This window comes from Drosophila persimilis, unplaced genomic scaffold, assembly GCF_003286085.1.
Source record: "Drosophila persimilis strain 14011-0111.01,24,50 unplaced genomic scaffold, DperRS2 tig00000002-arrow-pilon, whole genome shotgun sequence".
Taxonomy (NCBI): domain Eukaryota; kingdom Metazoa; phylum Arthropoda; class Insecta; order Diptera; family Drosophilidae; genus Drosophila; species Drosophila persimilis.
Window position 1 is genome coordinate 9,750,210 of NW_020825289.1, and position 27,362 is coordinate 9,777,571.

Below are 27,362 nucleotides of genomic sequence, written 5' to 3' on the forward strand. Positions count from 1 at the left end.
TAAATCCTTGCACAATTGTGGAACACAACATATGTATGAGCATGTGTACAATAGTAGAGCTAGAGCAGCCAACGAAGACGGTAAAAAGTGAAAAGTAGAAAGTAGAAAGTATAAAATGAATAATGAATGAGCCAAGCGGCACGCTAGCAGAGCAACATGGTCGGTCGTACAGGAACTGGCCGTGGCAGTGGAAGGGTAAGTGTAAGTGTAGCGGCAGGAGGGAGGGGGAGGTGAAAGACGAGGTGGAATCAAAGGAGAGAGCTTGGCATGAGTAACACTTGACATTGCTTGGACGACTGGCTACGGCCACGGCTACGGCTACGCTCTCAAAGAGGCCCTGAAGGACGGCCGTAAGCATGTCGTTTTCGTAGTGAATTATAATATGGCATGCAGATAAAACATTGAAAGTCAAAAGGCCCTGAGGGAACTACAATTAAAAGAGCACGCACACAAACACCCACCCACGCACACACACACACACACACACTAACAGGCAGTGTGACACGCACACAAAATGCTACCCAGTCAAAACAAAAGTTGGAAAGTCCGGAGGGGGGGAGAGTGTGTGCCGGAAGTCATTTCCAGAATATTCTCCTCATACGAGTGGGTACATAGGTATATTTATTTATGATTTCTCATACGCTTTCCAGTGCAGATAAAGATAAACGAACGAACCAAAGGCCCACTCACTTTTCCAGCCAAGCAATTTTCTTAGAATTTTTCAGTCCATATCACAAAATGGAGGGAAAGCAGAGGCCCACAAGAATGTCCACCAAAGGCGAAAGGGGGACGGCGGATGGCGTTTGTTTTTGGAATGCCTGGAAACCGCACGGAGAGACATAGGGAAGCAGAAGAAGAACCACAGACACGCACAAAAAGGAAAGGAAACGGGCCAAAAAACAATGAGAAATTCAACAGTTTGTTGCCAGCAACATGCTGCACGACAACCACCTATCCGGCCAGCAACATGGTGGCGCCTACGCTCCATTTTGGCCCCGGGTAAAATACGATTGCTCTCTCTCTCCCTCTCTCTCTTGGGCGTTTTGGCGTTTTGCCGTGTGTTGAGTTTCTTGGTTTGATAAAAGCAAAGACCAGTCCGCATTCGTAGCAGTCTGCAAAGGATTCTAGTCGCTTACGGTTCTCCAAAAGTCCCCCGTGAACTATCCAAAGGAAATCGTCGCGTGCGTTCCATCAGTAGTTGATTTTCAAAGATTTAAGTCCGATAAGTGCACAAAAGTGAATACAAAAAACAGGAAATCGAAGCAGCTTCAAAAAAGTAAATATTCTATTAAAAAATTGAGCAATTTACAAAGAAAGTTCTCTTAAATATACACAATATAAACAAAATATAGATACATTAAGGAATACTAATTGGAATTTTTGAGGATTAGACAGAACAACTTTGTCTGTGTATCCATCCAAAGACAGGTTTCACTGTATTCAAGAATTTCCTTGAACGAATGAATTTCTTAAAAAGATGATCAGATCATTCTTTGATATACGCTTAAAGATCTCTGGAAAGTTTCAAAATGCAAATCAGATTGAAAGCAGATGCCAAAATGTATATATTTCGAAATGTACGCTCGATTTTCTATCGCTGAAACCTGAAGTATTTTCAAAAACAATTTATCAAATGCTGGTGATCAAATATGCCAAAGGCTGCTTCAAATCCAGCTAAAATTAGTCAGAGCTGTCCCCTGCCAGAGCTGACATTTGAGATTTTCAAAACCCTTTCGAACACTCAAAAAAAGAGAGCAACAGCATGAATATTCATGTCGCTGACAGGTCCAAGCTTGCAAATGGCTTCATTTGGTTTTCGTCGCTTCCGACCTTTTTGGCGACACTTTTTCTGCGAAGCCCGTATTCAATAAAAGGGCTCAAATAGGGACAGCCATACCTCATTTGTATGCCTAATGGCCGTCGAAAGTCTTGACACTGAAATGCCGTCGTTGATGTCCTTGTCTTTGTTTATTCATTCGCAAAATTACACACGATTCGGGGGGAAGGACAGACAGCAGGAAAATAATGGCTCCTCGACGGGTGTCAATGTGGCTGGTTCGGAATGCCAAGGGGCTGGGGAACGGCCTGTGTGCCTGTGTGCCTGTGTGCTGCGTGCCAACATTTACGATGAGTCCCCATAATTTATGCTCATTCATAAATTTCCCAGCGGCTCCCTTGCACTCGGCGCCCGAGCGTATGCAACAGCAACGCAATAATAAAGAAAATTGAAAATGATGACGACAATTTCACTCGGGAATTGTTAAATTAATTGAGAAATATGTATGTATGTACAGCTCTAAAAATATGGCAGCCCTTTGTGCGGATTCCCTTGAAGATGTGCCCGAAATCCGAGCAGAGTGTTTCGAGGCCAGATTTGCTAATTGGACGACATGCAAATTGTCACTTGCTGAGCAGCGCGTCCTCAGAATTCAATCAATCTGCAAATGGCAATTATTTTGTGCATTTATTTATAATCGCCTCGCCCAGCGCCCACCAAAGCCAAAGAATTATTTTTGAACACATTTGAATAACTATTTTTACAATTATTTTAAATACCCTTTCTTTCCACAAAGATGGTAACATTTCTGATTCAATAAAAAAAGTTTATACGATTACTACATTATAAAGTTTTCCATTGGAAAAAGTCAAGGGTTTTCATGGGAAACTATTGTTTTCCAGAATAATCCAAGTGCTATACATCCTATAGCACTCACTGGCAGGGTATCGAAATTTTTCAGTCCCTGTGGGGAGCTTTGTTTTTGTTTTCGTTCCTCTTGATTCGCACAAAAGCGCATTGTACACGCGCCCGTGCAGCATAAATAAATAGGAATTGGAATATGAAATCCGAAAAAGTTATCAAAATAAATATGATTGGGGGGCAGTCGGGCAGTCGTCGTCTGACATGCCCAGAATGCTAACGAGCCCCGAATGAAGGGAAGGCCTTGTTTGCGTTTCGCCAGATAGTATTGTATTTAATGGCAATGGGAAGGAAGCGAAATTACGTTTATAAATATCTGGGTGTTCTTGGAGAAGGCAGTCGGCGGAAGACAAACAACCGCTAGATATTCCGACGTCATTTGACAGCAGCGGAGATGAGCAATGGGCAATTGTGATTCATTTTAATCATTTTCTTGGTATTCCGAAGATATTTGTCTGGCTTTGAGAATTCAATTGAATTTATTCTGATATTCCAACTGCAACTCCCACTCCTTCGACGGCTGGTCTTTGTACACAGTATTCGATCTAAATTTAATCTAATTAAAGCTTTTAACTAGTGAAAGTTCCGTACACGCACTTGATTTGCCCTATTCCCCCTCCTTTCTATGCTCTTTTCGTGGCTATTCCCTAAGTGCCGTTAAATTTCCCAGCAGGCCACTCATTCATTGGGCCGCCGCAGAGGGGGAATTCCGCCCACAGGTATTGGGCGTAATTATCTTTGAACAATGTCAAAACTGAAAGTGCCATTAAAAAACATTCGCGCCTAGCGGTAATAATTATTCTAATTACGAGGCATTTCTTTCGAAAAGTTCTTGCCGCGCCGCGGGCCTCCTTTCCCCGGGGCCCTGGCGTTGGAGACGTTGGGGAGACGCTCCCAGCATTCAGCATAACTTTGCGGTTCTCCTTGCGGGTATTTCTTCGAGTCAGAAATCTTTCGACACACTCGTTTCCGTTTCCCTTTGCCTTGCCATGGACTTCCAGCTGGTTAATTGCGTTTAGGGGCCCAGGGCCCCATTATTATTTTTTATTATGATTATTACATCTTGATTATTATTTACACACAGCAGTGTGTAAAAACTGGCTTATATTGGCTATATGTAAATGCTTGCATCGTTCAGGGGGAGGGACTAGTTGGACAATTGCCAGTTGTGACGCCATCAAAGGAATAAACAATGAGGAGGGGAAACCTTTAAAAACTCTTAAGTAAATATTAATATGGTGGAATATGTACACATTTAATTGTACAAACAAACTGCCACCCGCATTCGTGGCGATCTTTTGTTCGATTTTTTATGGCACTGCTTTTTCCTGAATTCGTTGGAAAACACAGAAAGCCAACACAAGAATAATAGATGATGGTTTTTCCGACTGACTCTGATTTTCGTTCGCTGGCACTCTGGTTTGTTATTCTTGTTTTCATTTTTTCGCTCTCCTCGTGGTGGTTTTTAATTTGTATCACACCACGCAATGGAAATGGAAATGGAATTGGAAATTCCAGTAATTGCGTAGCACTCGCGTTTATTCAAAAAAAAATTAAAAAAATGTGTTTGTCTGTATAGCACGAGTATCTACCCTATTCATGAGTGGCGACCCGATAGGATCAGTTGACTAAATCATATAGAATTAGTTGATTGAAGCATACATAGATCAATCAATGTCTTTGGGCACCGAAGGTATTCTTGCTTTCCTGGTTTTGTTATTTATAGGCCATCATACATGCATATGTATGTATTGCCCCACCTATGGCATGTCCAGGACATGTGTCCGTCCAAATTGAGTGACTGACACCTCCATTACGACGTGCCCATCCTTTATCTCAAAGACACGCCGTTTCTTTTGAAAGTTCTCTATAAGCACTATACGCACTGAACGAAACCCTCGCCACTGCGGCTCTCTCTTCGCCCTCGTTTCTTCGAGCTTTCGATGGAGGGCTTTTAGCTGCTGCCTAAAAATAAGCAAAGCGCGGCCTCAGAGAAACGTTGATCAAAGCTCCAGTGCCATCAGAAGGTGAACAGACCTCTCACTGAACGACACCCTCTACACTGTCACTCTCTTTGGCTCGCCCGCTCGCTCTCTCTCTCTCTCTCTTTGCTTTGAGCTTGCGATAATTTGCTTTTAGCTGATGTCTGATGTCCTCAGAGAAACGCTGATCGAAAAGCGCCATCAGTGCCATCAGACAGGGGACTAATAAGAGCCCATAAAAATGGCCACATGCAGAGCCTCCCCTGGCATAGCCCCGCCTCCCTCCTTCGGTAATCCGATTCTGATGCCACAGAGAATTTAATTAAAACTCTCCAAGGCACAGCAGGATGCTGGCGGCCGGCGGGCGGCGGGTGGCGGACGGGACATGCGTGTCATGCGGCCGTGCCAAAGGAAATACCACCATTCATTAGATTTCTCCCAGCATATGCAAGGCAAGGGTATTTTTCAATAGAATTCCAACAGACTCCAACGAGTGCAACGCTAATTAGATTGGCCAGAGTGACCAGCAGCAAACAAAAAAACTAGTAGACCAATAAAGCGTAATGAAATTCCAGACTGAATAGCGAGAAATAAAAACAAAAAAAAAGTTGAAAACTTTCACAACTGGCTTAACGGGAAAACTATTTCACCCCACCCCCACCCACTATGCTGCACAGCATTTTTTCACACATCTTCTTTTGCACACTTTTCGAGGCGCGAGAAAAAAGGCAAATAAAAATGGCAAATTAAACACACAAAAGTCGAACTGTAAACATCTCCTAGCCGGAGCTCCCTAGCATGACAATAATTTGGCCAGATCTGGCAGTTGTAAGATCTATATATAGAGGGATCATCATCAGCACTTTGCATGCGATGCTGTAATCGCTTTTCCACGGAGTATACAAATTAAGCCGATTATCGACGATAAATTACAAAGGAAATCGTTCTTGGATTTCTATAATTGTTTACAAAAAGATCTGCAGGAAGAGGAAGGGCATTCCGTATGCTCGTGAGGCGGGGCACGTGTACAAACGAGTATGTGGGTACATAAATCAACAGATGCCTCAGAATGCTGCTACTAAATCGTTCGGCGCAGGCACAGAGAGGCAAAATAAATAAAGCAATTTATTAAAATCATCAAATGCAATAAACCATTCGATTAAGAGTACTCTCTCTCTCCATCTCTGGGCTGGGCTGGGCTGCTCTGGGATTAGTTCTATTGATATGGCCATATTTCAAATGGCTTTTGCCAATTAAAAGCTATTTTTGCACCCCATAAATTGTCTCTGTTTTGTTCGCAATCGAATCGTAAATTACCGCTGCTAATTTGCTTAAGAAGTCCAACACCTACGAGAAGATCTTTCGCGACAGATAGCTGCAGTGCAGGGATTTAGTTTTAACCTACGCTATTTGACCTTCAAAAAGATACAAATAAGACTTCCATCAAACCTCGGTAAATTATCTTCCGTTCCGCTTCCTAAGGAACCAACAAATTGGCATTTACATTTTTAACTGCATTTTTATGATGCCTGCCCTGCCAAAAAATACAATAAAATAAAATAAACCGTATTGCAATAAATAAAGCTGTACTTGGTCGGGTGTTACAAATTGTCCACCTCCGGGCTTGGGCCATAAATTATACGATTTCCACCACCACCCCCCACCCGACTAAGCCTTTTTCGGGTTTTCGCCCAACAAACGAAATGAAAGCGAAGATTTGGTTTTGTGTTTCACCAATTTACATGCAAATCAATGTATTAGACTTCGTTTAATAACCAGCTTAAGGTATTAACTGATGAATACTATTACATTATGTATGCATGGACACATATGGATGGGATGGCCAACCCCCCACCCCCCACAAGTAACGGAAAGTAGTAAATGTCAATGTCAACTCGTGCCTTTTGTTTCGCTTTGGGGTTTCGGTGCTTTGGAGTGGCGCCCAGCCAAGGATAAGTTTACGGGTATTATGCCGAGCGAAGGGGACCACTTGACGGCGAATGCCGCATCTGAGCTCTCGCTCTGGCTCTACCTGGCGCCCCGGCACTCGCCAGCTTATTCACTCTGGCATGAAAGAGAATCAAGGTACGAACTACGTACAGTCAGGCCCAAGCACACACTCAACCGAACAAGAGAAAGCATGTCTGCTCTATAATTCAACTGCTAAAACAGGCTCAAGCAGTCAGTCAGTCAGTCAGTCAGTCAGTCAGTCAGTCATTCGCTCAGCCACTCACTCATTCATTTCAATTTTCCGTGCAGTTTCTTGTGTCTGCCCCGGGACTGCTGCACTTGAATACATTCAAAGGCTGTCTGTCTGTCCATGCGTGTGTGTGTGTGGGAGTTTTTTTTCTTTTTTTTATATTATTATTTATGAATATGACTTTGGGCGACTGACATTCATACTGCTGCGGCAGATGTCTTGGTTATACGACGGTTATATGGTGGCTCTTCTAGTTGTAGAACAGCTCCACCGCGCCTCCCCAATGCCGCAACAGAAGAATGTGCCGCGGCTGTACATTAAAGTAAAAGAGAATTATGGTCAGGTAGTAAACAGGAAATTTCCTGCACGAAAGCTAATGGAAAATGTGGGGCCCGGATGTACCCCCAAGTGAATTATTAGATGCATTATAACTCTAATGTGATTATTACTCGTATTGACTCACGCTTGACGTCACAATCTCATGTTGGAGAGTGCACTCATAACGATGAGAAATGGTGTGCGATTTATCCCACAAAGTATCACTTAATTGGGGGCTGGCAATGCCTGATTGGGAGTGTGACCATCAATAGCCTTGCCAGCTACACAAAAGTCCTTGCTTGACCAGCCCCAGGCCCAATCAATGGAAAAGATTACCTGAGGCACAATTAAGGCTATAAATAACCGTAAGCCGAGGCGGCCAACATCGGAAATCAAACACAAGAAACACTAATGCATAATTCAGACTTGGGTCGAATAGCGTCGGCGAGGGAGAAACGTTCAAAAATAGAAACAATACCGGCACGAACCCTAAAGGGGGGCAGCAAATTGGCAGCAACAAGCACGAATAAAGGGGAAAAAGGGAAGGAAAAGGAAGGGTTGCCTTTGGTAAAGGGAAAAGGAAAAGAAAAACAGAGGCCAGCGTGAGAAGTAAACAGACAAGCACTCAAATTAAATTGCAAACTGAGCTTAATGCACTTAAAGCCACGACATTCCCGCAATATACTCAAGTGGGGGGCGAAGCCAAGGCAGGGTAGGGATACGGATAAGGAACATCGTAGGACGAGCCACTGTCAATGTCAGAGGTGTGCACACGCAGACAGACGGGCAGATCCATTGACAGGTAAGCCGCTGTGGCAGTGGTAGGTCGTGCGTTCAGTGGGAGCACTCGAACACGTGCGCTTCCATTGTGCTAGGGGGAAACACTAACAGCACCTTATGCAAAGAGGCTTGATAATTGTGTGCCATGCAAGGCGGCCATTAATGATGTTACCTGATCCAAAATTATGCTATTCAATAGGATTCGCTATCGATTTCTTGGTCGTCGTGCAACCGAGATGAGACATGATAATGGGACACGAGCTTTATTTCCTTGTTCGCTTTCACCTTGGGTGCTCGTTCGATAGATCTGTATCTATTTGTTCATTAAATTCGTGTTCTTATCGATGAAATTTTTGCACTGCTCTGCACTTCTCATTACGAAACTTATATGACGGCCGTAATTCAACCTTCAATATATAACATTAGCTGGCCGGCCCTTTGGCCTCAGGCCAAGAGTATTTGCCATTTTGCACTCTAAATTGGGAAAGTTCTCGGCCAACATTACGCCATAATCGCACCCCTCTCGCGCTCTCTCTGTCACCCACTATAATGGAGAGATGCGGAAACGGCAGATGCCTGGGCAAAACCTTTGGCTGTAATGCAATTTCCAGTCCATAAAATGTCGGAGCAGTAAGGTCTTTATTCTGCCTTTGTCATAAGGGTCTGCAGCTAATGGCCGCCGCTGACTACCCCCCTCATTGGTTAATGTGGAAGCCGCTTGTTTTATGCTGGCAGATTGCACAAGTTCCTAAAGTGCCCGGGAACAATGTAAAAACTTTCGCCCGACATCTCGCTAGCCTGCAAAATTAAACGAAAAGTTAATACCTATTGGTAGGTAGGGGCTCGATAAACAATGTTGGCGGAGGAGGACACAGAATGCTGCCAGCAGGAGGACAATGACAGTCAACAAGTTGGTGGTGGCACGGCATTTCTGGCACAGTGGGTGGCTTTTAATAGTAAACTGAAACAAAGTGGGAATTAATTTGCACTCTTCTTCTGTCTTCTGTCTTGTCTCCTGATTTCCTCACTTTCTGGCTGCTAAATAGACAATATAGTCCGCACTGCTCATTAAACTGCATGGGACATTTCCCTGAATGACAGACCACTGTCGCGGGAATTTATGCCTCTGTGCGTCCGGTGCGTGGCTCAGCCGCAGCCGCCGCAACAAGCTGTCAACGATTCCCACTGCAAATATCCTGTTTGGACAGGACAGATGAGCACAGCAGAGCAACAAATACAAAAACCAACAGACAGATGTGCTAGCTGCGAATCAATCCGAAGCTTTGATACCCTCGCAGGTCCATTCGTTCTATGCCAGCCATGTGCTAAGCATAAAGCTTTAGAAATAGATGTCTCTGCTTCCAGATTCGCTCTCGTGCTCTGCGCTTACTGTGTTCTCCCTCTGCCCAAGCCTCTGCCTTTGATTTAAGCTTCGCCCAACGGCTGCTCTTTTTTTCTCTCTCTGTCTTAAGCTCTACTTAACTGCAGCTCTCCCGCTGCCGCGAGCTCTGCGTTTTCTGCGTTTTCTTGTTTTATTTTTAGAACCACCGCACTGCGCCCCCCGCCAGGCAGCTGTAGACATTGTATAGCAATTTCGTTTACATTTCTCCTTCCTTTATTCCGCCTTGTGACGTATTTAACTCAGATAACTTGTGACAGGAGACGGGCAGCACAAAAAGAGGCACAAGAGGGTGGCGAAGAGAGCGGGTCAGCAGGGGGCTATGTACGTGGCGTACTGTCTCTTCTGTTCTGACGCTGTCGCTGCGGGGGAGTCCGGCACGAATGCAATGTGCGCTTCCTTTGCTGCATGGGAGCTCCCGCTGCGGCTTTGTTTCATTGGTTAGGGTGTGAGGGTATTTTATGATATTAATTTAAGGGTTTCAGCAAGGTTGACAACTGCCCCATGCCCCACACTGGCCTGACAACGGGGATCCACCACTCCGTTACCCAATATTCAGCTAACAACAGGAACTTCCACATTCTTTACACAACATTGGGGATCTCCACTCTCCTTTTTTGCTGCATAACAAAACCGCGTATAGAACTACATACATATGTATGTGATTGCACTTCAACTAAGACATTTGCTTGTTTTTTTTTTTCTTCTACCCTTTGTTAGGTACTTCCGTTAGCAAGAAAAATACCGCATAAACAAAAAGAAATGGATTCCGCAGCAGCCGCCGCCGCCAAGCGTGTACAGATCGAGAAAGCGCACAATTTTATGCGCCAGTACCGCGATCCCGAGTCGCGGGAGCTCAAGAAGCTGTCGGCCAATCAGTTCATGGATGTCTGGGCCCACTACGACAAGGATGGTGAGTGCGACGATAAGAGATGGTGATTCTCCCAGGGATTTCCCAACATTTGTCATTGCAGGCAACGGCTACATTGAGGGCACTGAGCTGGACGGCTTTCTCCGGGAGTTCGTGGCCAGTGCCAATGTCACAGACATCAGTCCAGAGGTAAGCTTCGCCCCATTATAAGCCCCATTATAAAGCACTTTAAGCTGCCACTTCATCATATGCTTGTTCTTGCTCTCGTCCCGATCCCCCAGGCCGTCACAGACACAATGCTCGAGGAGCTGAAGTCCTGCTTCATGGAGGCCTACGATGATAATCAGGACGGTAAAATCGATATCAGAGAGGTGTGTATGGCTCAAATGAGACAGCCTTGCATAATTCACCCGACCCCCGGGGCCACACAACAAAATGCTTCTTTGATGACGGCCCCCGTGTCGTATGCGCAATGTATTCTCCTTTTCAAATGACATTCACTTGAGACGCTGGCGGTGGCTCCTTGTCCCAATTGGTTTTTAAATGTCGGCACTCCCAGCTGCCCCTCCTTCGTAACCGTGTCAATAATTTATTTGGCGTTTTCCCAACAAAAAAAGTTTCGTTTCTGGCAAGGTCTTTCCCCGAAAAAAAACTTTCTCCCCACTTATGAAATGAGTTTTTAATTGAAGTTGGACCAGCGGCACCGCCGCAGCATTGGACTACTGAAAGAAATTTTTTTTGTATTCGGGATTGCCTTTGAATGGTGGAAAGAATAAAGCACTCTTGGGGGCCGCACAATGGACTTTTGATAAATGAGCACCCGTAAAAAGTTACGAGGAAAGTTCAAGTTCCCAGTCCCTTCCCAGGGCGGGCTTATTAAGGTACAAGTACAAAAGAAATAAAGAATTAATAATTTAAGTGGTTGGTGGCATCGCTCATACGCCATGTCGATCAGAACAGAGTCTGCATCGATTGAAATGCCTGCTGGCTCATTTGCCCGAAAAGATAGTCTGGTTTTTCTGTCTAGGGATCAACTTTAATGTCAATAGTGCATTAATTACCAAGAGCAAATAATAAAAATGCAAATATTGCACTCTCGCAGAGAGAGAGAGCGCAAATGAAAAGTTTTTGAATTTGATCGGGCCTCAGCTGATTAAAGTAGAGGACACGGAAACCAGAGGGCTTCCAGATTCAACACTTCAATTATGTCGGAAAGTTTTTAATGAAAGCCAAGAAGAAAACTTGGTCTGTCTGCTCAGTTTCACTTTCCGGTTGAGGAAAATCCGGGCTGCACCAGAACCAGAGCTCTCACCGAGCTTTCACCGCCGTTTCGGAAACTGTTTCCAGAAGCCCGCTCTCAGGACACCCCATACAATATGCATTTGAAACTTTAGTTATTGTCAAGTCCCGCCCCGCATTGAAACAGACGAAATTGTATGCCACTCGTGTTTCTCCACCATTCACAGCTGGCTCAACTTTTGCCCATGGAGGAGAATTTCCTTTTGCTCTTCCGCTTCGATAACCCACTGGAATCGAGCGTGGAATTCATGAAGGTAAGTGCCAAGCTAGAGGTTTTGATGGGTGCCAATGAGCAGCATTCCCGACCGAGAATTCCCAAATTGATTTGTCATTGATTGTACCTTTTTATTTGGAATTCCAAACCAATTAGATCTGGCGCGAGTACGACACCGACAACTCGGGCTACATTGAGGCGGATGAACTGAAGAACTTCCTCCGCGATTTGCTCAAAGAGGCCAAAAAGATCAATGATGTGTCCGAGGACAAGCTCATTGAGTACACTGACACTATGGTATGTATGGCAGCTCTCTTCAATCCTTGCAACCAGTATGACGAATCAATCACCTCAAATAAAAGCTGTGAAAATCCCTTGCATTAGCTGTTAGCACTTTCCTCCATTTCCGGTGTAAGTCCTAATGAATTTTCCCGCACTTTCAGCTGCAAGTCTTCGATGCCAACAAGGACGGACGTTTGCAGTTGTCGGAAATGGCCAAGTAAGTGTCCTTGAAGACCTGTGCAGTGTCGGTGATGGCGACGGTGGGCGTCTGACAACCTCAACTTATTTATTGCAGATTGCTTCCGGTAAAAGAGAACTTCCTTTGCCGCCAGGTGTTTAAGGTAAGTGACAAGCGATATGACAATGATTTCCTCCCTGAAAGAAATAAACGAGTACATAAGTAGGCATATCCAAATCGAGGCAACTGATCGTTCGATTGAGGAAATTGCCCCAGAAAAGATAGAATCAATCAGTGTGGAGTGCTCAGAGTGTAGCCATACCAGTATGGCTCGAACAGGCCTCCTTTTTGGCTTGCCCAACACGTTTACTTGCACTTTGGTTAGCTTTGTTTTTAGTCCCTCACTAGCTCTAGCTGAAGCCTGGACTTGCCAACTAACCTAGCTTTGCAATTAACTCAACAAGCAATGCATTCAGCAAAATAATACATTTATAATTTCATTTAATTATGCTTAATTGATATCAATTATTTTCCAGCCATGTCTGTGTCGACTTAAGGGAATTGACATCCTAAATTGATTGGGGAACAGATGGATGGAGGAAATCTGTAATTAGCACTCTGCATGTCTATTCTCATTATCTTAAGTACTTCCTTGAAGGAGCAGCAGCTGCAGTTGAGCAGAATTTTGCTCACTGCGCTCACTCATGCGGAGGATTGGATTCCGCACGGGGATAAGATACGGGGAATAACCACAAAAACACGCACCGCACCCACTCCTAATGCTCTCTCATTGCAAGAATCTAACGTTTATTCAACAAATTCAATTCAGAGCTCAACATTGAAATCGAGAGCCCATAAAAAAGGTATCACCTCAGCAAACTCCAGCAACAAATTGAATCCTCTTCCGCAAGGCAATCCCCGCCTCAGGAAAATTCTCGCTGCGTCGCCGAAAATAAAGTCATGGCCGAGGCCATAAATAGCTCCGCCGAAAAAAAAGGCAGAGAAATATTGTCTAGAAACGTAAAAATAAATGTAGCAAAATGGTTTCAGAGCTCAGGTGGAATAAACCCCACACCCCACACACCTCAGGTGCCATCATCCTGTACCGCTATGATGAAATTGCGATGCGTGGGAGCCTTCGAAATCAATTTCGCATCCCCTTTTGGCTTGTCCGTGTCCCAGCAGATTTGATGTTTTTGGGATTAGGTTCTAAAAAAAAGAAGGAAAACGAATGCACAGGCAAAAAGTAAAAGGTAAAATGGCCCAAGCCAGATGGAATGGCCTCATGAAATACTTAAATATCAGTTTTCACCAAAAAAGAGGCCCAAACAATTAGCAAAGTTTCAGCCCTTTTTCAGGGAAGCAAACTTTTCTGAGCCTGCCACCAGATGCCGGCTCTAATGGGGACGTTTAAAAATCCCTTGGGAAATTCTGGCAGGGGGTAGGAGGGGGAGAGTAGCGCTGGCAACTCATTACAAAACTCGAATTGAGCAAATGTCGGCGATACCAAATGCGGCTAAATGAAGCACGCAGATGTCAGATGTCACGTAAGAGGCCGCAGGACAGCACTTGGCCAAAATATATACTCATACTTTGAGCGTGTTTTCCGTTTTCGCATTTTAAGCATGCTCAGCAGACTTTTGGCCAGGAAACGACACAACTAAAGAACAAGGAACGCCTGTCTTGGCCTCCAAGGCGGCGCACCAGATGTTTAAGGCAAGAAATTGTGCCGAGACAAATGCTGAAGCCCCAAGAAGAATTTATATATGAATTGTGTAACATTTGGGCTAAATCTTGGGGAAAAGTAGGATTTCATAACACACATAAACTCGATCAGGGCTGTCTTACCTTGGATATTCCCCAGTTTTCTGAGCACAGACCACACACAGCCCCTTCCAAAGAGCACGGCAGTTTGTGTTGCGCCACGCCAGGTCTTCCGTCAACTCCTTTCCGTCTGGCGTGTTGTTTCCTGTTACCAAAGAATACGGTTTGCGGTGTTTTTCCAGGCAATCAGTTGGGCTACACAGGGAGAGTGGGGGGTGTAGGGGGGTGTAACAGTTCCTTTTGGCCGCCCAGACGTCTTTCTGTTATTTGCTGCAAATGTACGTGATTCAGTCGCATTGGGCGCTGCTTATTGACAGTTGCCATTGCCGATGAAGCAGGAGTAGGAGTGGTCTCACATCGGAAGAGAACAGCGTAAGCATTGCGGCAGCGACACGGTACAGTGGGGACACGGGGGGTGGCGACTAAGTCAAAAGTGTTGCGTCCAAGTTCTGCCTGTTTCTGTTTGTGTTGCCAGCGTGCAATTTCCATGGGATAAAATCACTCTCCACACGTACATGCGGCCAATGAATGAAAATTGAAAACAGTGAAAAAAATGAACACACCAGCTGGTCACCAACTGGAAAACCAGTCAGGCAGTTTCACAATTACGGATGTAATTCCCTTGCAATTGTTATAAAATCTAGTACCAGCGACTGCCAGTCCGTGTACCAATCTGTGGCTTGATACTCCACTGTCTGTGTGTACATCGATCCATGCTGGGATCCTTACTCAACTATCGCTTGTTAGCTTGCAACATCCCCAAAGGAGTAACTTTCATTTCATCACTAGAAACATTGTTGTTGGAACTGTTGGCATGTTGTGGACTTGGGATGGGGCTTGGGCGTTGCTTTTTCTGTGGCACATGAGCACATTCTGGTGTGCATCCAACGCCAACGATGCAGCAACGCCACCATGGATGAGGCCACAGCCACTGCCGCAGCAATGAACACTGAACAATGCTTGTTCACGGTATGAGAGTCCTACGTATTTGCTCATTGTTACAGCTGGCAGCACAAACGACATTTTATTTGGCTTTTATTGACGCAGCGTGTGCGGGGAGTGCAGGGAGCTGTGGCTGGAATCATGCATCACAATGTGAAACGAAACGAAACGAAACAAGTTGGATTTTAATCGAAATATCCAGTGGAGACGACAAGGTTGCTGTCCCACCGAGCAATGGGAGCAGCAGTCACCTGACCAACTCCGATAGCAGCGCTGTCCTTGTCTCTGAAGAGCCATAAAAGCCACGAAGCAGAAGCTCAAGCAGCCATAAAATAGGCGCTTCCAGCACATTTACCGAAGGTGCACTTATTACTTTTTTATAATTTCTTAGGAGCTCCATAAAAACGGGGCATGCATCAGCATTTTGATAAGCACAGCGGGACAGGGCAGGACTGCAGTCACAACGCTCCGAAAAGTTGACCTCAACTCGGTCGCACAGCTTACACTGGACTGCGGGCTTTACTTTACTTTACTAAGCATTTTCTCCAATATTTTGATCCTGTTCAGGCAGAAATGTCTGTTTTCTGCAGCACAGTGTAGCTGGCTTCCCTTCCCTTTCCCGCTGGCTGGCTCACGGCCAAACTGGCAGAAACCTTTATGCTAATGCACATCACGTATTCGCCGCATGCACCGCAACGAACAGTGACATAATGTGCAGCAACAGGACAGGGAATGGAAATGGAAGTGGAAGTGGGAGTGGGACTGGGGGATCAGCAGAAGCCGATGCTGGTCCTGGAAGTGGACTGCACCACAGATGCGATGTTTTTAATGTCCGCTAATTTTTGTGACACAGTAAGAGACTTGGCTAAGTGAAAACGTGACCAGGGCCTTTTCCGATGACTCGACACAGACATGGCGCTTTTTCTTTTATTTTCATTTTGTATGTATTCTTATGAACTAGATAAAACCAGCGATCAACTGCAAGCGGCAAATATTTTGCACTCCCATTGGTCTTGCGTAGACGTATACTTGATATTTCTGAGATTCTTTTAGTTTTTCTGCATCCTAGATCCTAGATCGCTTAGCTTACTAACTAAACTCTAGACTAAACCAGTGACATTCTAAAATTGGTATCGGATGAAAGCCGGCAACTTAATTAAATACTTACAATGTACATATATCGGAGTAATATAATGAAAATGAATCCGATTTGGATTGAGTTGCCGGCTTTACTGATTCGGACTAAAACAAAAGAAAACTTGAATTTTAATTTACATTTCTCAACTCTTCTCTAACTTTCTATATATATATATATTTTATTTCGTTTTTCCCCCGCCTTTCTCCTCTATGCCCAACCAACTACCAACTACATACATATGTACCTATACGAACTATGCATATATTTCGATAATCCTGTGCGTTTTTATTTTCTAAACCAACAACATAACAATAATCAAACAACAATCAACAATAAATACCGTATACCGAATTAAATAATACTCTGCACGTGACATCAAACATGTCGGGGCTGCCAACTACATATTTCTCTCACGTTGCTCCAATAACCAAATGCAATTCGAAAACCAACTCTACCAACCATATGCTGTGTATATCCACACCAATATAATATCTCCAATAAACTGCACTGCAACTGCAAAAATAAACAATCAAAAACCAAATCTTCCCTACTGTAACCATACACTCGAATATTCCTGCAATTGAAATAAATAACCAAAAACTGTATATGAATATAAAACCACACTCTGAAGGAGGGCATTGATGTAAGTATTTATTTCCCATGCAAACACCGAATTAAAAAAAAAGCCCCAAAAGGTGAAAAATCCCCCACTGGATGGCGTTCTATTATACATATGATAGATTCTGGCCAGAGATATATGTATTTACACGCAGAGAGAGACGCCATAAAAACCGTCAATAAAATTTTGGTTTTTTGTGTTTGTATCGTTCAAGAGTTTTTGTTGAACACTTACTTTGCGAAAGCCAAAGCATATATTTGTATTGAATTTTCTTTTGTTTTCCTGGTTTGTAGATTGATTGTGTTGTGTATCTAGCTAGTATATTTCCCAAGCCAAAAAAAGCAGAAACTTTACTGCCCAAAGCTGCTTTGCATTTGATTAAAAAAGTACAATTGTTTTTTAGATTCGTGTGGGTTTGGAATGCATGGACGCAGCATGAAATGTTATTCCTTTGATAATTTCACTTGGTATTTTCTGGTTGAGTGTGAATGCGAATGTGATTTTGCTTTGGAAGTTTTGTGGCCTGGCGGTGGGAGAAAAATACCCAAGGCACTTATAAACACGTGCAAATAAAGCTAAGCAACAGCTGGACCTAAAACCAGAGAGCAAAGGTGGGAGGAAAGCTCTCTCTGTCTCACGCTCTCTGTCTATGCAACTTTCTGAGAAGCTAATACACAATGAAGATCCGTTAGTCCTCAAGCTTAGCTCTCCGCAAAAGCACTTTTGCGAAACGAAACTGCAGCTGATTTGCAGCGGAGCCACGCTTATTAGTTTTTTTCATATCTAGATAGATATCAGTGAAAATTGAGAATACTGCAACAAAAAATAACTTTTTGCCTTTGAAATGTGTTTCTATAGATTACACATTCGAGTACACATCACAGCAGGCCACCTCGTTTAGCCAGAACTTTATGTTTGTGGACAGAGAGCGAGAGAGAGCGTACGAGAGCTTGCAATTAATAAGAGCTTACTGCAGATTATCATTAGGAGGGTACTCTTCCCTCTTTTCTGTGCACTGAGGCCCAACTGAGAATGATAGCTATGGGCTACTAATTAGACTTTTGATGGCATTTGTATTTGTCCACCCAATGGCACACATATTCGGAGGCTGGGATGGTACGTGAACAGCTTTAGACCTAACCTAATGTGGGGTCCGCAAATTACACATTTGCCGCGCTACCACCTCCCATCACCGGGAGCGAGAACATAACCTTTTGCATAATTTAGTCATTCAGTGAGAGGAAGAAGAACTTTGAGGCACTGCCATATGGATAATGGCAGCCACAGCCGCTGGCGCTGGCGCTGGCAGCGGGTCTCAAAGTGTTGAAGTGTAAAATAATTACTTCATTTTAGCAATGGATGAGCGTCACGTTCCGGGCGAAAGTCGACTTAAGTATGAGCAATTTGACAAAAGAGCGGGGCAACAACAGCAGCAGCGTGTGTGGCATTCAATTCCAAGAAAACGGCTGCCGAAAAAATGAATTTGAGCAAATGGAACGCGCTAAACTTTTTTAATGCCGGGATGAGCACATTTCTGAAGGCTTAAGCGCAGCTCAAGAAAGGGGTGACAAGAAAAGGGCACAGCCTCTTAATGGGTTCGTAATCCCCTTAAGACCGCACAAGGAATGCGCCAAATGCGTTTTCGCGGCTCCCAAGGAAAACAGAAGTAACAACACCTTGAGCTCCACCTCGTAACTTTTGGGGCAGCTCCTGAGGCGCCGTACCGCGCCCAGCTGGCCTCTCCACTAACTTTGAGCTTGGGCGCCGCGAGGGCTGCATTTCATTACATAACCACCGAAAAAAAAAAACAAATTGCATGTCTGTGTGTGCCTGAGTGTGTGTTAAAGGTATACTACACTCGCATGGATGTGGTAGTGCTAGTGGGAGTATGAGTGAAAAGAAAAGAAAAGTAATTCGAGCACAAATGGAATCGATAAATTCTTGTGCTCTCGGGGCGGGGGGGAACCGGAACGGAGCCCAGCCTCGACGGAGACTAATGTACGGGAAAAATGGCCAGCACCTTTGGAATAATTCTTGTTAATTAGGAACTGTCAAAGGCATAAGCACACAATTGGCAGAATGTTTCATTTAGCTTAATTATACGAAGGCTTTCAGCATTAGCATAATACAAATGTAATAACAAATGTCTGTGAATATGAAATATGTATGTATTTTTGTCCTGCCACTTACATGCCACATGCTGGTATCCTTAGGGGATATTTTCCCGAGAAAGATTTGGGAATAGCTAGATAGTTTGTTAGCCCACCCAAACCCACATGTTGCATGAAATGCATGCATTCGACAGCTTTGTATATAACAAATCATTTCGGAAATCGCACAAAATCGCACACAAATCATATAGAGCCGATATATGATGTCGTCGTAAAATCAAGCACATCCTCTCCGATTCCATCATTGCATGATTATCGCGTACCCATCTTGTTTGTGGGATCTGAAAGGTGTGCTTTGGTGAATCCTCTAACTGTTGGATGTTACTCCCACTGTAAAGAAAGTTCCACAGCTAAAGTTTTAGCATACATTCCATTTTCTTTGCGAATATTCTTTAAAGAAGTGAATTTTCGACAAAAATCTATCTGGAAAGTATGCTAAACCTAGTTGTTATAGCTGTGGATAAACCACTACTGTCTGTTCCAAATGTTTATATCCAATGGTATCTTAGGAAACGCATTAAATGTTTGCTCCCATCTCTCCCTCATCGCAGGGTGCCACAAAGCTGACCAAAGACGATATAGAGAAGGTGTTCTCGCTCTACGATCGCGTAAGTAAACATTGAAATCTGTCAAGAAGTCAACAGAAATGTCAATCAACTAAAAATCTTGCAGGACAACAGCGGCACCATTGAAAATGAGGAGCTCAAGGGCTTCCTCAAGGATCTTTTAGAGCTGGTCAAGAAGGTAAGTTTCAGTCAGGGCCATCGGAGGCTGGTCTTATCAACGTTTCGCTATTGTGCAATACAGGACGACTACGATGCCCAGGATCTGGCCGCCTTTGAGGAGACCATCATGCGGGGCGTGGGCCATGACAAGCACGGCAAGATCTCCCGCAAAGAGCTGACCATGATCCTCCTGACACTGGCCAAAATATCGCCCGACGACGAGGAGTAAAGGGATTTTTAGCCGATTCCATATTTGTCACCCAATTTTGGTAAGCCCCAAAATCTAGGCACCGAAGGCCACGAGGCAATTGATTACTTTAAACCTGCTGAAAAATTAGCAGAAGATAAACGATTTTGGTAAAGATGGAGGATCTCCACAGCAAATGAAATGGAGATGCTACCCGAAACAAAAAGCAAACAAACAAAAAAACAAAAACTATTGGTAAAACTATATATAACATAAATGTTTCAAGCTTAAATAAATGTTTATCGTATGTTAAGCTATTGAGAGTATATATGTATGTATTTCCTCCCCAAAACTGAAACACCAAAGATATATTTACTCCAAGCCGAAAATTTATCCAAGCAACACTGAATCGAGCCACTTATTTTAAAGTAAAACAAAAGAATTAAACCAAATTCAGTACAGTACATCGATTTTATATTATATTATATTATATTATATTATATTATATTATATATTTACGTATATTTTCTAAATGTATTTGCCTATATATAGATATATACACATATATATTTTATTTTGTTTAATTACAAAACGATAACTTAAAATAAATGTAGCTAAACTTAAGAACACAACAGAATCAGTCGTGATTTATTTGAGATTGTATTTACATATAAATATATAAATGTGTGTGGCTAGAACTAGTAGATAATTGTTGTTAATAATTGTGGATTGTGGATATATTTATGCAACACAGCACTATACTTTTTGGTGTGCTAATCGTACATTTTGCCCAGCCTCGATCTGATTGTATTCCGTGTAAATGTAAAACGAAATTAGCCTGCACTCATTTTATGGTAGAGTTCTCCACCACAAACATCAATCAATCAATCAATCAAGAGGCACTTGGAACCGCCCGAGGGTAGGCTTGTTCCAACACCACCTGACACGACACCATCGTGCACGAGCCTTGAGCGTTGCAACATCACTCACAGTTGGAACGCATCTGGTAGTCGTCCTTGTTGTCTGTGTAAGTGCTGCAAAAGGATTTTCCACCCGAGGGCACACACACGAGGAGTCTCTTATTTATCTTTTTAAATAAAATTGGAACAGCTTTGACTACTCTAAAACTAAACGAAATCTATAGGAAAATCAATGGTTAACCCATTAAGCTATCTATCTGAACTACTTATAGAACGTTTTTTCAAGGTGCTATTACTATATAATTACACAGCTATGATTTAGCCCTTTCGAGTTTCCAAAATCGATACTAATCCTATGCAATTTCAAGTCTATTTTTCCAAGAAACCAAAACAAAACAAACCTATCTATATATATATATAAAGTATATTAATTACATTGTAAGCTTTAAGTCGCAAAAAATTTGATTACATTTCCAATCGAACATTACGCAAGTTACTCAAATGGTGCCCTGATCGGGTCGAAGAAAATATAGAAACAGTCCGTTCTTTGCATTCGGAGAACTTGTACGCGTCCGTAAATGCCAACTTAAAGATATAAATAAACTAATTACGATACAACTCTATATATATGGTACTAGCGCTAATACATAAGATACTCGTACTGTTCACACATGGTAAAGCTTCGAAGACCGACTTTCTCTATATGCGATACAACAACAAGAACAACAAAAAGAAACCCATTAGCGGGAAATACCCGAATATCGAATATCTATATGGATGTACTATGTATGTATGACAGATACTATGTTTTAACAAATTAAATACAATTACGCAGACATCATCGGGTCAGCACACCAAATGAAATGATTTATTTTTATTGGGTGTCTTCGTCCCCTCTTGTACGGAGTAGCTGGTTTCGATTGCATTGCTCCTGGAGCTCCAGGAGATCATGCAGTTGCTTGAGCAAGTCGTTCACCTCCTTGATTTTGGTGTCAAAAACATGAGGCTTCGATGCGTCGTCAACTGATTGATACTCCGGCAGTTCCGGGGCAATGAGATCTTTAATGTGGTCCGTGATCTTCTTTATTTTCAGACAATAGCTACAAGAGTTTCTTGGATAGATTTTGGACTCAAGGTTGGGGTTTTGATGGTTGCTTACCACTTGGGGGACTCCGATTTATGGCTGAGACGTTTCTTGGCAAAGCAGTTCTGCAAATGCCAAAACCGATTGAAGATCCTTACAGTACCTGTCTCTGGAGCTTTCCATTCTATGAACTCGACCCGCTGTGGCTCGACCCTTTCAACTTCCTCCGAGTGCCAGGCATACCAGACGACATCCTTGTTAACTGGGTCTTCTACTTCACTGGAATCCGAGGCAGTAATACCCATTAAATTGGGTAACCGCTTAGCCAGAAGGGAGAAGTGTCGTTGTAGGAAGGACTCCGGGCGATATCGATTGTCTTGCAAATAGGGATCGCTGATTAGACTAGGATCCATCATTCCCCCAGGGAAGGCAAGCCCCGAGGGATTCGCATAGATCACACGTGTAGAGGCATTTCCATAACTGATGCGTGTTTCCCTGGGAAAAAGAAGCGCGCGGTTTCAGAGGAAGTAATCGGATAATAGTGGATAAGAGTGTTCCAAAATGTATTCTTTATTGTCAAGTATTAACAGAGAAGGCCATTAGGATTCGATTCGTATTCGACTCCACTCACCCCTTGTCGATGTTGACCGCCAATTTTGTAATTGGTCCAAATTTAGCCATTGCCCATTTGTGTTCGTGTTCGTGTTCGGGTCGTACGGACAATTTTATGTTAATTCTCAAAATAGTGTAACAGATAATGCGAAGCAAATTTCAGGGACTACTTCACGCTGAGTCTGATTTCCTAATCTTGGCAAAGGGCTTGACAGAGTCCTCAGTCTTGGTAGCGGCTTTGTAGTCCAAGAAACGCTGATAGGCCAGTCGCTGGAGGATCGTGGGATGCGTGTGATGCCACCTGGAATAGCAATCATCGAAGACCGGGAAGGTCATGTGATCGGCGTAGATCTTGATGAGGGCCGAGCTCAGCTGCGCGGAATAGCCCAGACGATGGGCATAGCGATCGGCAGCAAACTCGTTGTGCCGCATCATCCACAGCATCAGGAAGTTGGCAAGCGTCAAATATGGGGTCAGAGCGAAGCGCAGGACGATGATGAAGCCGACGATGATGGGAGTAATTCCTGCTGCGAAGCCCACACCCTTGTACAGCTGGGGACAGTGGAAGAGCACGCCGAAGAGCAGCATGGTCAGGAGGAAGTGCAGCTTCATGATCAGCGTCGTCTTGCAGAAGTGCCCGTACTTCCAGTGGCCCAACTCGTGGCACACCACGCCAGTCACCTGCTGAGTTGTGAGTCCCCTGCCCACCTCGTAGGGCTTCAGCTGACTGGGATCAAGGCCTTTGTTGAGCAGCAGCGTGTCGAAGAGGACGATCCGCTTCAAGCAGCAGCTGCCGTAGAAGTAGGCATTGCTGTACTGCATGCTCTTGGTGCGGATGATGAAGACGCGCTTCACGGGGAATCCGGCCACGTCGCAGACGCGCTTCACATCGGTATACAGCTGCGTGCCCTCGGACAGCCTCCGTTGCCTCCCAATGCAGGGGATGCAGCAGTAGGGGAACAAGAAGACCAGCAAAATCGTGAATATTGCCCAGGCGCCCCAGAAGTAGAGGAAGAACCAGTAGCCGGCCGCTTGCACGGTAAACACAATGAGCAGCGCAACGGGGGCCAGTAAAATCTGCGTCAGAAGTATGGCTGGAATGGCAACGCAGCAGTAGAGGCACCAGGAGAACTGCCCCTGGACCCCGTAGCGCAGCTGCAGGATGCACTTGTCGTAGGCCAGCACGGGCAGGTATCGCACACAGCTGTAGATTGTCATATAGAATACGAATACCGGGCTTATCCAGATCTCCTTATGGGTGGCTTTTGCCAGCGTAGTTGCAGCTAGACCCCAGAGGAACGGATAGAATCCAAAGAAGAGCTCGACCAGGCTTAGAAACATGTCTACCAAAATCTTCCAGCTCATGAGCTCCATCTTGTGCAGTTCGTAGATGCGGGCCCTGTGGAATATATCCGGTGGAATGATCCCGCGAAGCTCATCGGGAACGATGACGGAATTCAGGCACACCAATTGCTGTCGGCAAGAGGAACGCAAAACGGAATGAATCCATCAAAGGGTCGGTGCAGGAGTCGAGCCTCCACTCACTTACCTGTCTCTTGGTCAGCATCAGCTCCCACACATTTCCGACTACCACAATGATCATTAGCAAAGCGAGCACCACCTTGGAGTCCCACTCTGGCCAGTTGTCGTAGAAAGCCATCTAACAAGAGCATGTTTCCCCAACAAAAAACAACAACATTGGGTGTATATATGGATATGTATAAATCAGAACCTACTGTGATTCGGAAAAAGTCACAAAATATAAAAGATCAACTCGATCTTCTTTGCTGCAGCTTTTCTAATCGATTGAGCCGATCCAACATCGACGGATGTGTGTGATTCCAGCTGGAGTAGCAGGGATCCGTGATGGGAAACGCCAGATTGTCCGCGTACAGCTTCAGCAGGGCCTGGCGCAGATCCTTGGAATAGCCCATCTCCCAGGCAAAGCTGTCCGCCTGATACTCAAAGTGTCGCGTCGCGGAGAGCATGCAGAAGTTGGACAGCGTCATGTAGGGCGTCATCACAAATCCGAATATAATTAGGAAGCCCACAATAATGGGCTGCAGACCCTCCTCAAAGCCCACAGCCTGGTAGATGGGCCCATGGGAGAAGAGCACGTGAAAGAGACACAGCATCAGGATCATGTGGAGCTGGAACATGAAAAACGCTTTGTAGAAGTGCCCATTGACCCAATGGCCCAGCTCGTGTGCCACGACGGCAGCCACCTGAGAGTCCCGCAGACCCTTGCCCACTTCCTCCGGCTCCAGCGATGACAAATCCTTCCGCCCCCTGTTGAGCAATAGAGTGTCAAAGATCACAATCCTCTTCAGGCAGCAGCACCCGTAGAAGAAGGCATTGCTGGAGGCATTGGGATCGTTAACGCGTAAGATGTGCACCTGGTGCATGGGAAAATCCACAACATTCGTAAGATGCTCCAGCTCTGAGAGCAAGGTCAAGTTCTCCAAGGGAACCCGCCTGCCCAAAATAGGATCGATCAGGAAGGGCACCAGGAGAATGAGGAGCACGGTTAAGAGAAGTGATTGCACGTAGAGTCCCACGGCAGTGTATTCCTCCAGCCAGAGAACCATGAACACAATCGAAACCACGATCAAACTCATGATGATTATGGCCAGAATGGTTTCCAGGATCTCGCAGCCAATCCGACGCGTCCACGACTGAGTCCCCCTCTTGTGCAGGTCCGAAAGGCACATCTTCGAATAGAGCATGCCTGGACATGCCTTCAAAGTCATGTAGATGGACAGCAGTAGCACAAAGAATATGGAAACGCAGGCCTCGTGCTGCATCCACTTTGACAATGAGCATTTAGTCGCCACCTTCCAGAGCCACGGATAGAAGCCAAAATAGAGCTCCATAATCCCACTGAAGACCACTATGAGCAGGATGTTGACAATGCTGAACCAGCTCTTGTGTATCATGTAGGTGCGCATTTTGTTGAATAGCTCCTGCGGCAGATGCGCACTAATCACTGACGGCACCTTCTCCACCTCGTGGACAGCGATTATCTGTGAAAAGGCATCCAGAACAGTGCAAACCAAGTGGACTTTCAGGAGCTCTCACCTCACGGATCAACAGGTAGACAGCCCAGAGATTGTCCACGACCAACACGGCAATCATTATAAACAGGATTATGTCAGGTTTGTCCCAGAAATATGCAGACATGTTACTCGAAGAACTTGGCATATTAGGTACATTTTGAAAATTTTGAAAGTCTAAAACAGACAGTCGGTTCTGATTTGAAAATATTGATCATTTTCTTTTGGGTTACTCCCCCATTCTTTATTTTACGTTATAAAATAGGGAATACAGTGTAAACTTTGGTCTGTGCGCAGCATGGTCTTCTAGTTTAATTTCTTGCTCTCCTTAAGCTCCTGCAGACGGTTCAGGCGCTGGAGCAGAGTGGGATGCGAGTGATTCCAGGTAGAGTACAGCCAATCGTAGACAGGAAAGCCCAAGTTGTCCAGGTTCAACTTGATCAGTGCCCGTCCCAGCTGTTCCGCAAATCCCAGCTTGAAGGCAAACTCATCGGCCTGGTACTCGAATAGACGCGAAAGGATCGTCATGGCGAAGTTGATGATTGCATTGTACGGCGCCAGCACATAGGTGAACACAACCAGCAAGCCGACCAGAATGGGACGAGTGCCGGGCTCGAATCCCATTGCCACATAGAAGGGAGCATATTTGAAGAGGTAGCCAAAGACAAGGAACATTAGGAACAGATGAACCTGCATGATAACAATGTTCTTGGTGACGTGGCCCAGCTTCCAGTGACCCAGTTCGTGCCCCAAAACGGCCAATACCTCCTCGTTGGTGCAGCCCTTGCCCTTCTCATCATCGGAAAGCTCCGAGGCATCTGGCTTGCCCTTGTTCAGCAGAAGAGTGTCGAAGAGCACGATTCTCTTTGAGTTCCACAATCCGTAGAAGTAGGCATTGCTGTGAGACGAGCGCTTCGAGCCATCCACAACGAAGAGCTTTGTGAGGGGGAATTTCAGAGAGGCGGCCAGATCTTCAATCGACTGTCGTAGGGGGCCCTTCTCCAGCGGCGTATACGTGTCAAACAGCGGAGCAATGAAGATCGGATAGAGGGTGAGCAGGACCAGTGATACCATTCCAGTGAACAGCCACAGCCAAATGAAGAAGTTGTCTCCGCCGCGTTGCACTATGAATATCAATGCCGCCGTGATGGGAACCATGAGTACTTGTGTGACCAGGAATCCCTTCACCTGGTCCCAGGCAAAGAACCCAGCCGTTTGCTTGTTGAAACCATGCGTCTCCTCCAGCACAAAGATTTTGTAGATTTTGAAAGGCAGCGACTTAAATGTGCTAATCACGTTGGAGATCACCACAAAGACGCAGCTGACCAGAATCTCATTGCTGGCGTCCCATTCAAGATGGTTGAGTACATTCACCGATATTTTCCAGATAACGGCAATCAGCCCGATGTGCAGCTCCAGGCAAAGTAAAGCGACGTCCATCAGCACCGCCTTGAAGATGCCAAAGTTCTCCTGGTCCAGACCATATTTGCGCGCCTTGTGGAATGTCTCCTCCGTCATGTGTGACGTCAGCTCCACTGGCACTTTCAGTGCATTTCGATATACTTTCACCTGGTTACAGCGGGGTAAGAGATGAGAAGGGAAACAATTAAATGCCAAAAAACACGAACAGTCTCTAAATTTATCATTCGTCGCTGATAAAACAAATTGCCGACTCTCTCGGTCTCGCTCGCACGTGCCGGCACATTGCAGCCTGCGAAAATACTCACTTGGCGCAGCGATATGTAAATCTCCACAGCGTTCTCAATAATAACTAAAGCCAAAATGCTGTACAGAACCGTGTCCGCATCTACTGAAGCCATTTTAACAGCTTTCAATTGTTAAAAACTAGAATAAAAGGGAGTTTTT

At 44.7% G+C, this 27,362-nt stretch overlaps 4 protein-coding genes across 7 annotated transcripts; 1 reads left to right on the top strand and 3 right to left on the bottom strand.

Moving 5' to 3' along the window:
• The first annotated feature begins 1,125 nt into the window (after positions 1–1,125).
• LOC6590041 (calbindin-32) lies at positions 1,126–20,315 on the top strand. Of its 2 annotated transcripts, XM_026986346.1 has the most exons (12): positions 1,126–1,276; positions 10,098–10,290; positions 10,352–10,437; positions 10,530–10,619; positions 11,715–11,801; positions 11,918–12,058; positions 12,205–12,260; positions 12,339–12,384; positions 16,757–16,768; positions 19,467–19,523; positions 19,588–19,659; positions 19,723–20,315. In XM_026986346.1, exons 2-12 carry the CDS (start codon positions 10,140–10,142, stop codon positions 19,867–19,869), a joined length of 945 nt encoding a protein of 314 aa, XP_026842147.1. In that variant the 5' UTR covers positions 1,126–1,276; positions 10,098–10,139; the 3' UTR covers positions 19,870–20,315. The 2 variants fall into 2 exon arrangements, with proteins under 2 accessions (XP_026842147.1, XP_002016435.1); XM_002016399.2 differs by lacking the exon at positions 16,757–16,768.
• A 1,193-nt stretch (positions 20,316–21,508) lies between these two features.
• On the bottom strand, positions 21,509–24,130 carry LOC6590043 (CAAX prenyl protease 1 homolog). 2 transcript variants are annotated; one of them, XR_003408517.1, is made up of 4 exons: positions 23,993–24,130; positions 22,463–23,916; positions 21,907–22,326; positions 21,509–21,847 (listed from the first exon to the last, which is right to left on the bottom strand). XR_003408517.1 is itself a non-coding variant. In XM_002016401.2 (2 exons), exons 1-2 carry the CDS (start codon positions 24,101–24,103, stop codon positions 22,615–22,617), a joined length of 1,413 nt encoding a protein of 470 aa, XP_002016437.1. In that variant the 5' UTR covers positions 24,104–24,130; the 3' UTR covers positions 22,378–22,614. The 2 variants fall into 2 exon arrangements, 1 of the variants encoding a protein (XP_002016437.1); XM_002016401.2 differs by lacking the exons at positions 21,509–21,847; positions 21,907–22,326 and having other exon boundaries at positions 22,378–23,916.
• A 19-nt stretch (positions 24,131–24,149) lies between these two features.
• LOC6590044 (CAAX prenyl protease 1 homolog) lies at positions 24,150–25,623 on the bottom strand. 2 transcript variants are annotated; one of them, XM_026986660.1, is made up of 3 exons: positions 25,522–25,614; positions 24,669–25,466; positions 24,150–24,593 (listed from the first exon to the last, which is right to left on the bottom strand). In XM_026986660.1, the coding sequence occupies exons 1-3, from the start codon at positions 25,576–25,578 to the stop codon at positions 24,213–24,215; spliced, it is 1,236 nt and encodes a 411-aa protein (XP_026842461.1). In that variant the 5' UTR covers positions 25,579–25,614; the 3' UTR covers positions 24,150–24,212. The 2 variants fall into 2 exon arrangements, with proteins under 2 accessions (XP_026842461.1, XP_002016438.2); XM_002016402.2 differs by having other exon boundaries at positions 24,150–25,466; positions 25,522–25,623.
• A 67-nt stretch (positions 25,624–25,690) lies between these two features.
• Positions 25,691–27,331, bottom strand: LOC6590045 (CAAX prenyl protease 1 homolog). The gene is made up of 2 exons (XM_002016403.2): positions 27,224–27,331; positions 25,691–27,065 (listed from the first exon to the last, which is right to left on the bottom strand). The coding sequence occupies exons 1-2, from the start codon at positions 27,314–27,316 to the stop codon at positions 25,803–25,805; spliced, it is 1,356 nt and encodes a 451-aa protein (XP_002016439.1). The 5' UTR covers positions 27,317–27,331; the 3' UTR covers positions 25,691–25,802.
• Between the last annotated feature and the right edge of the window lie 31 nt (positions 27,332–27,362).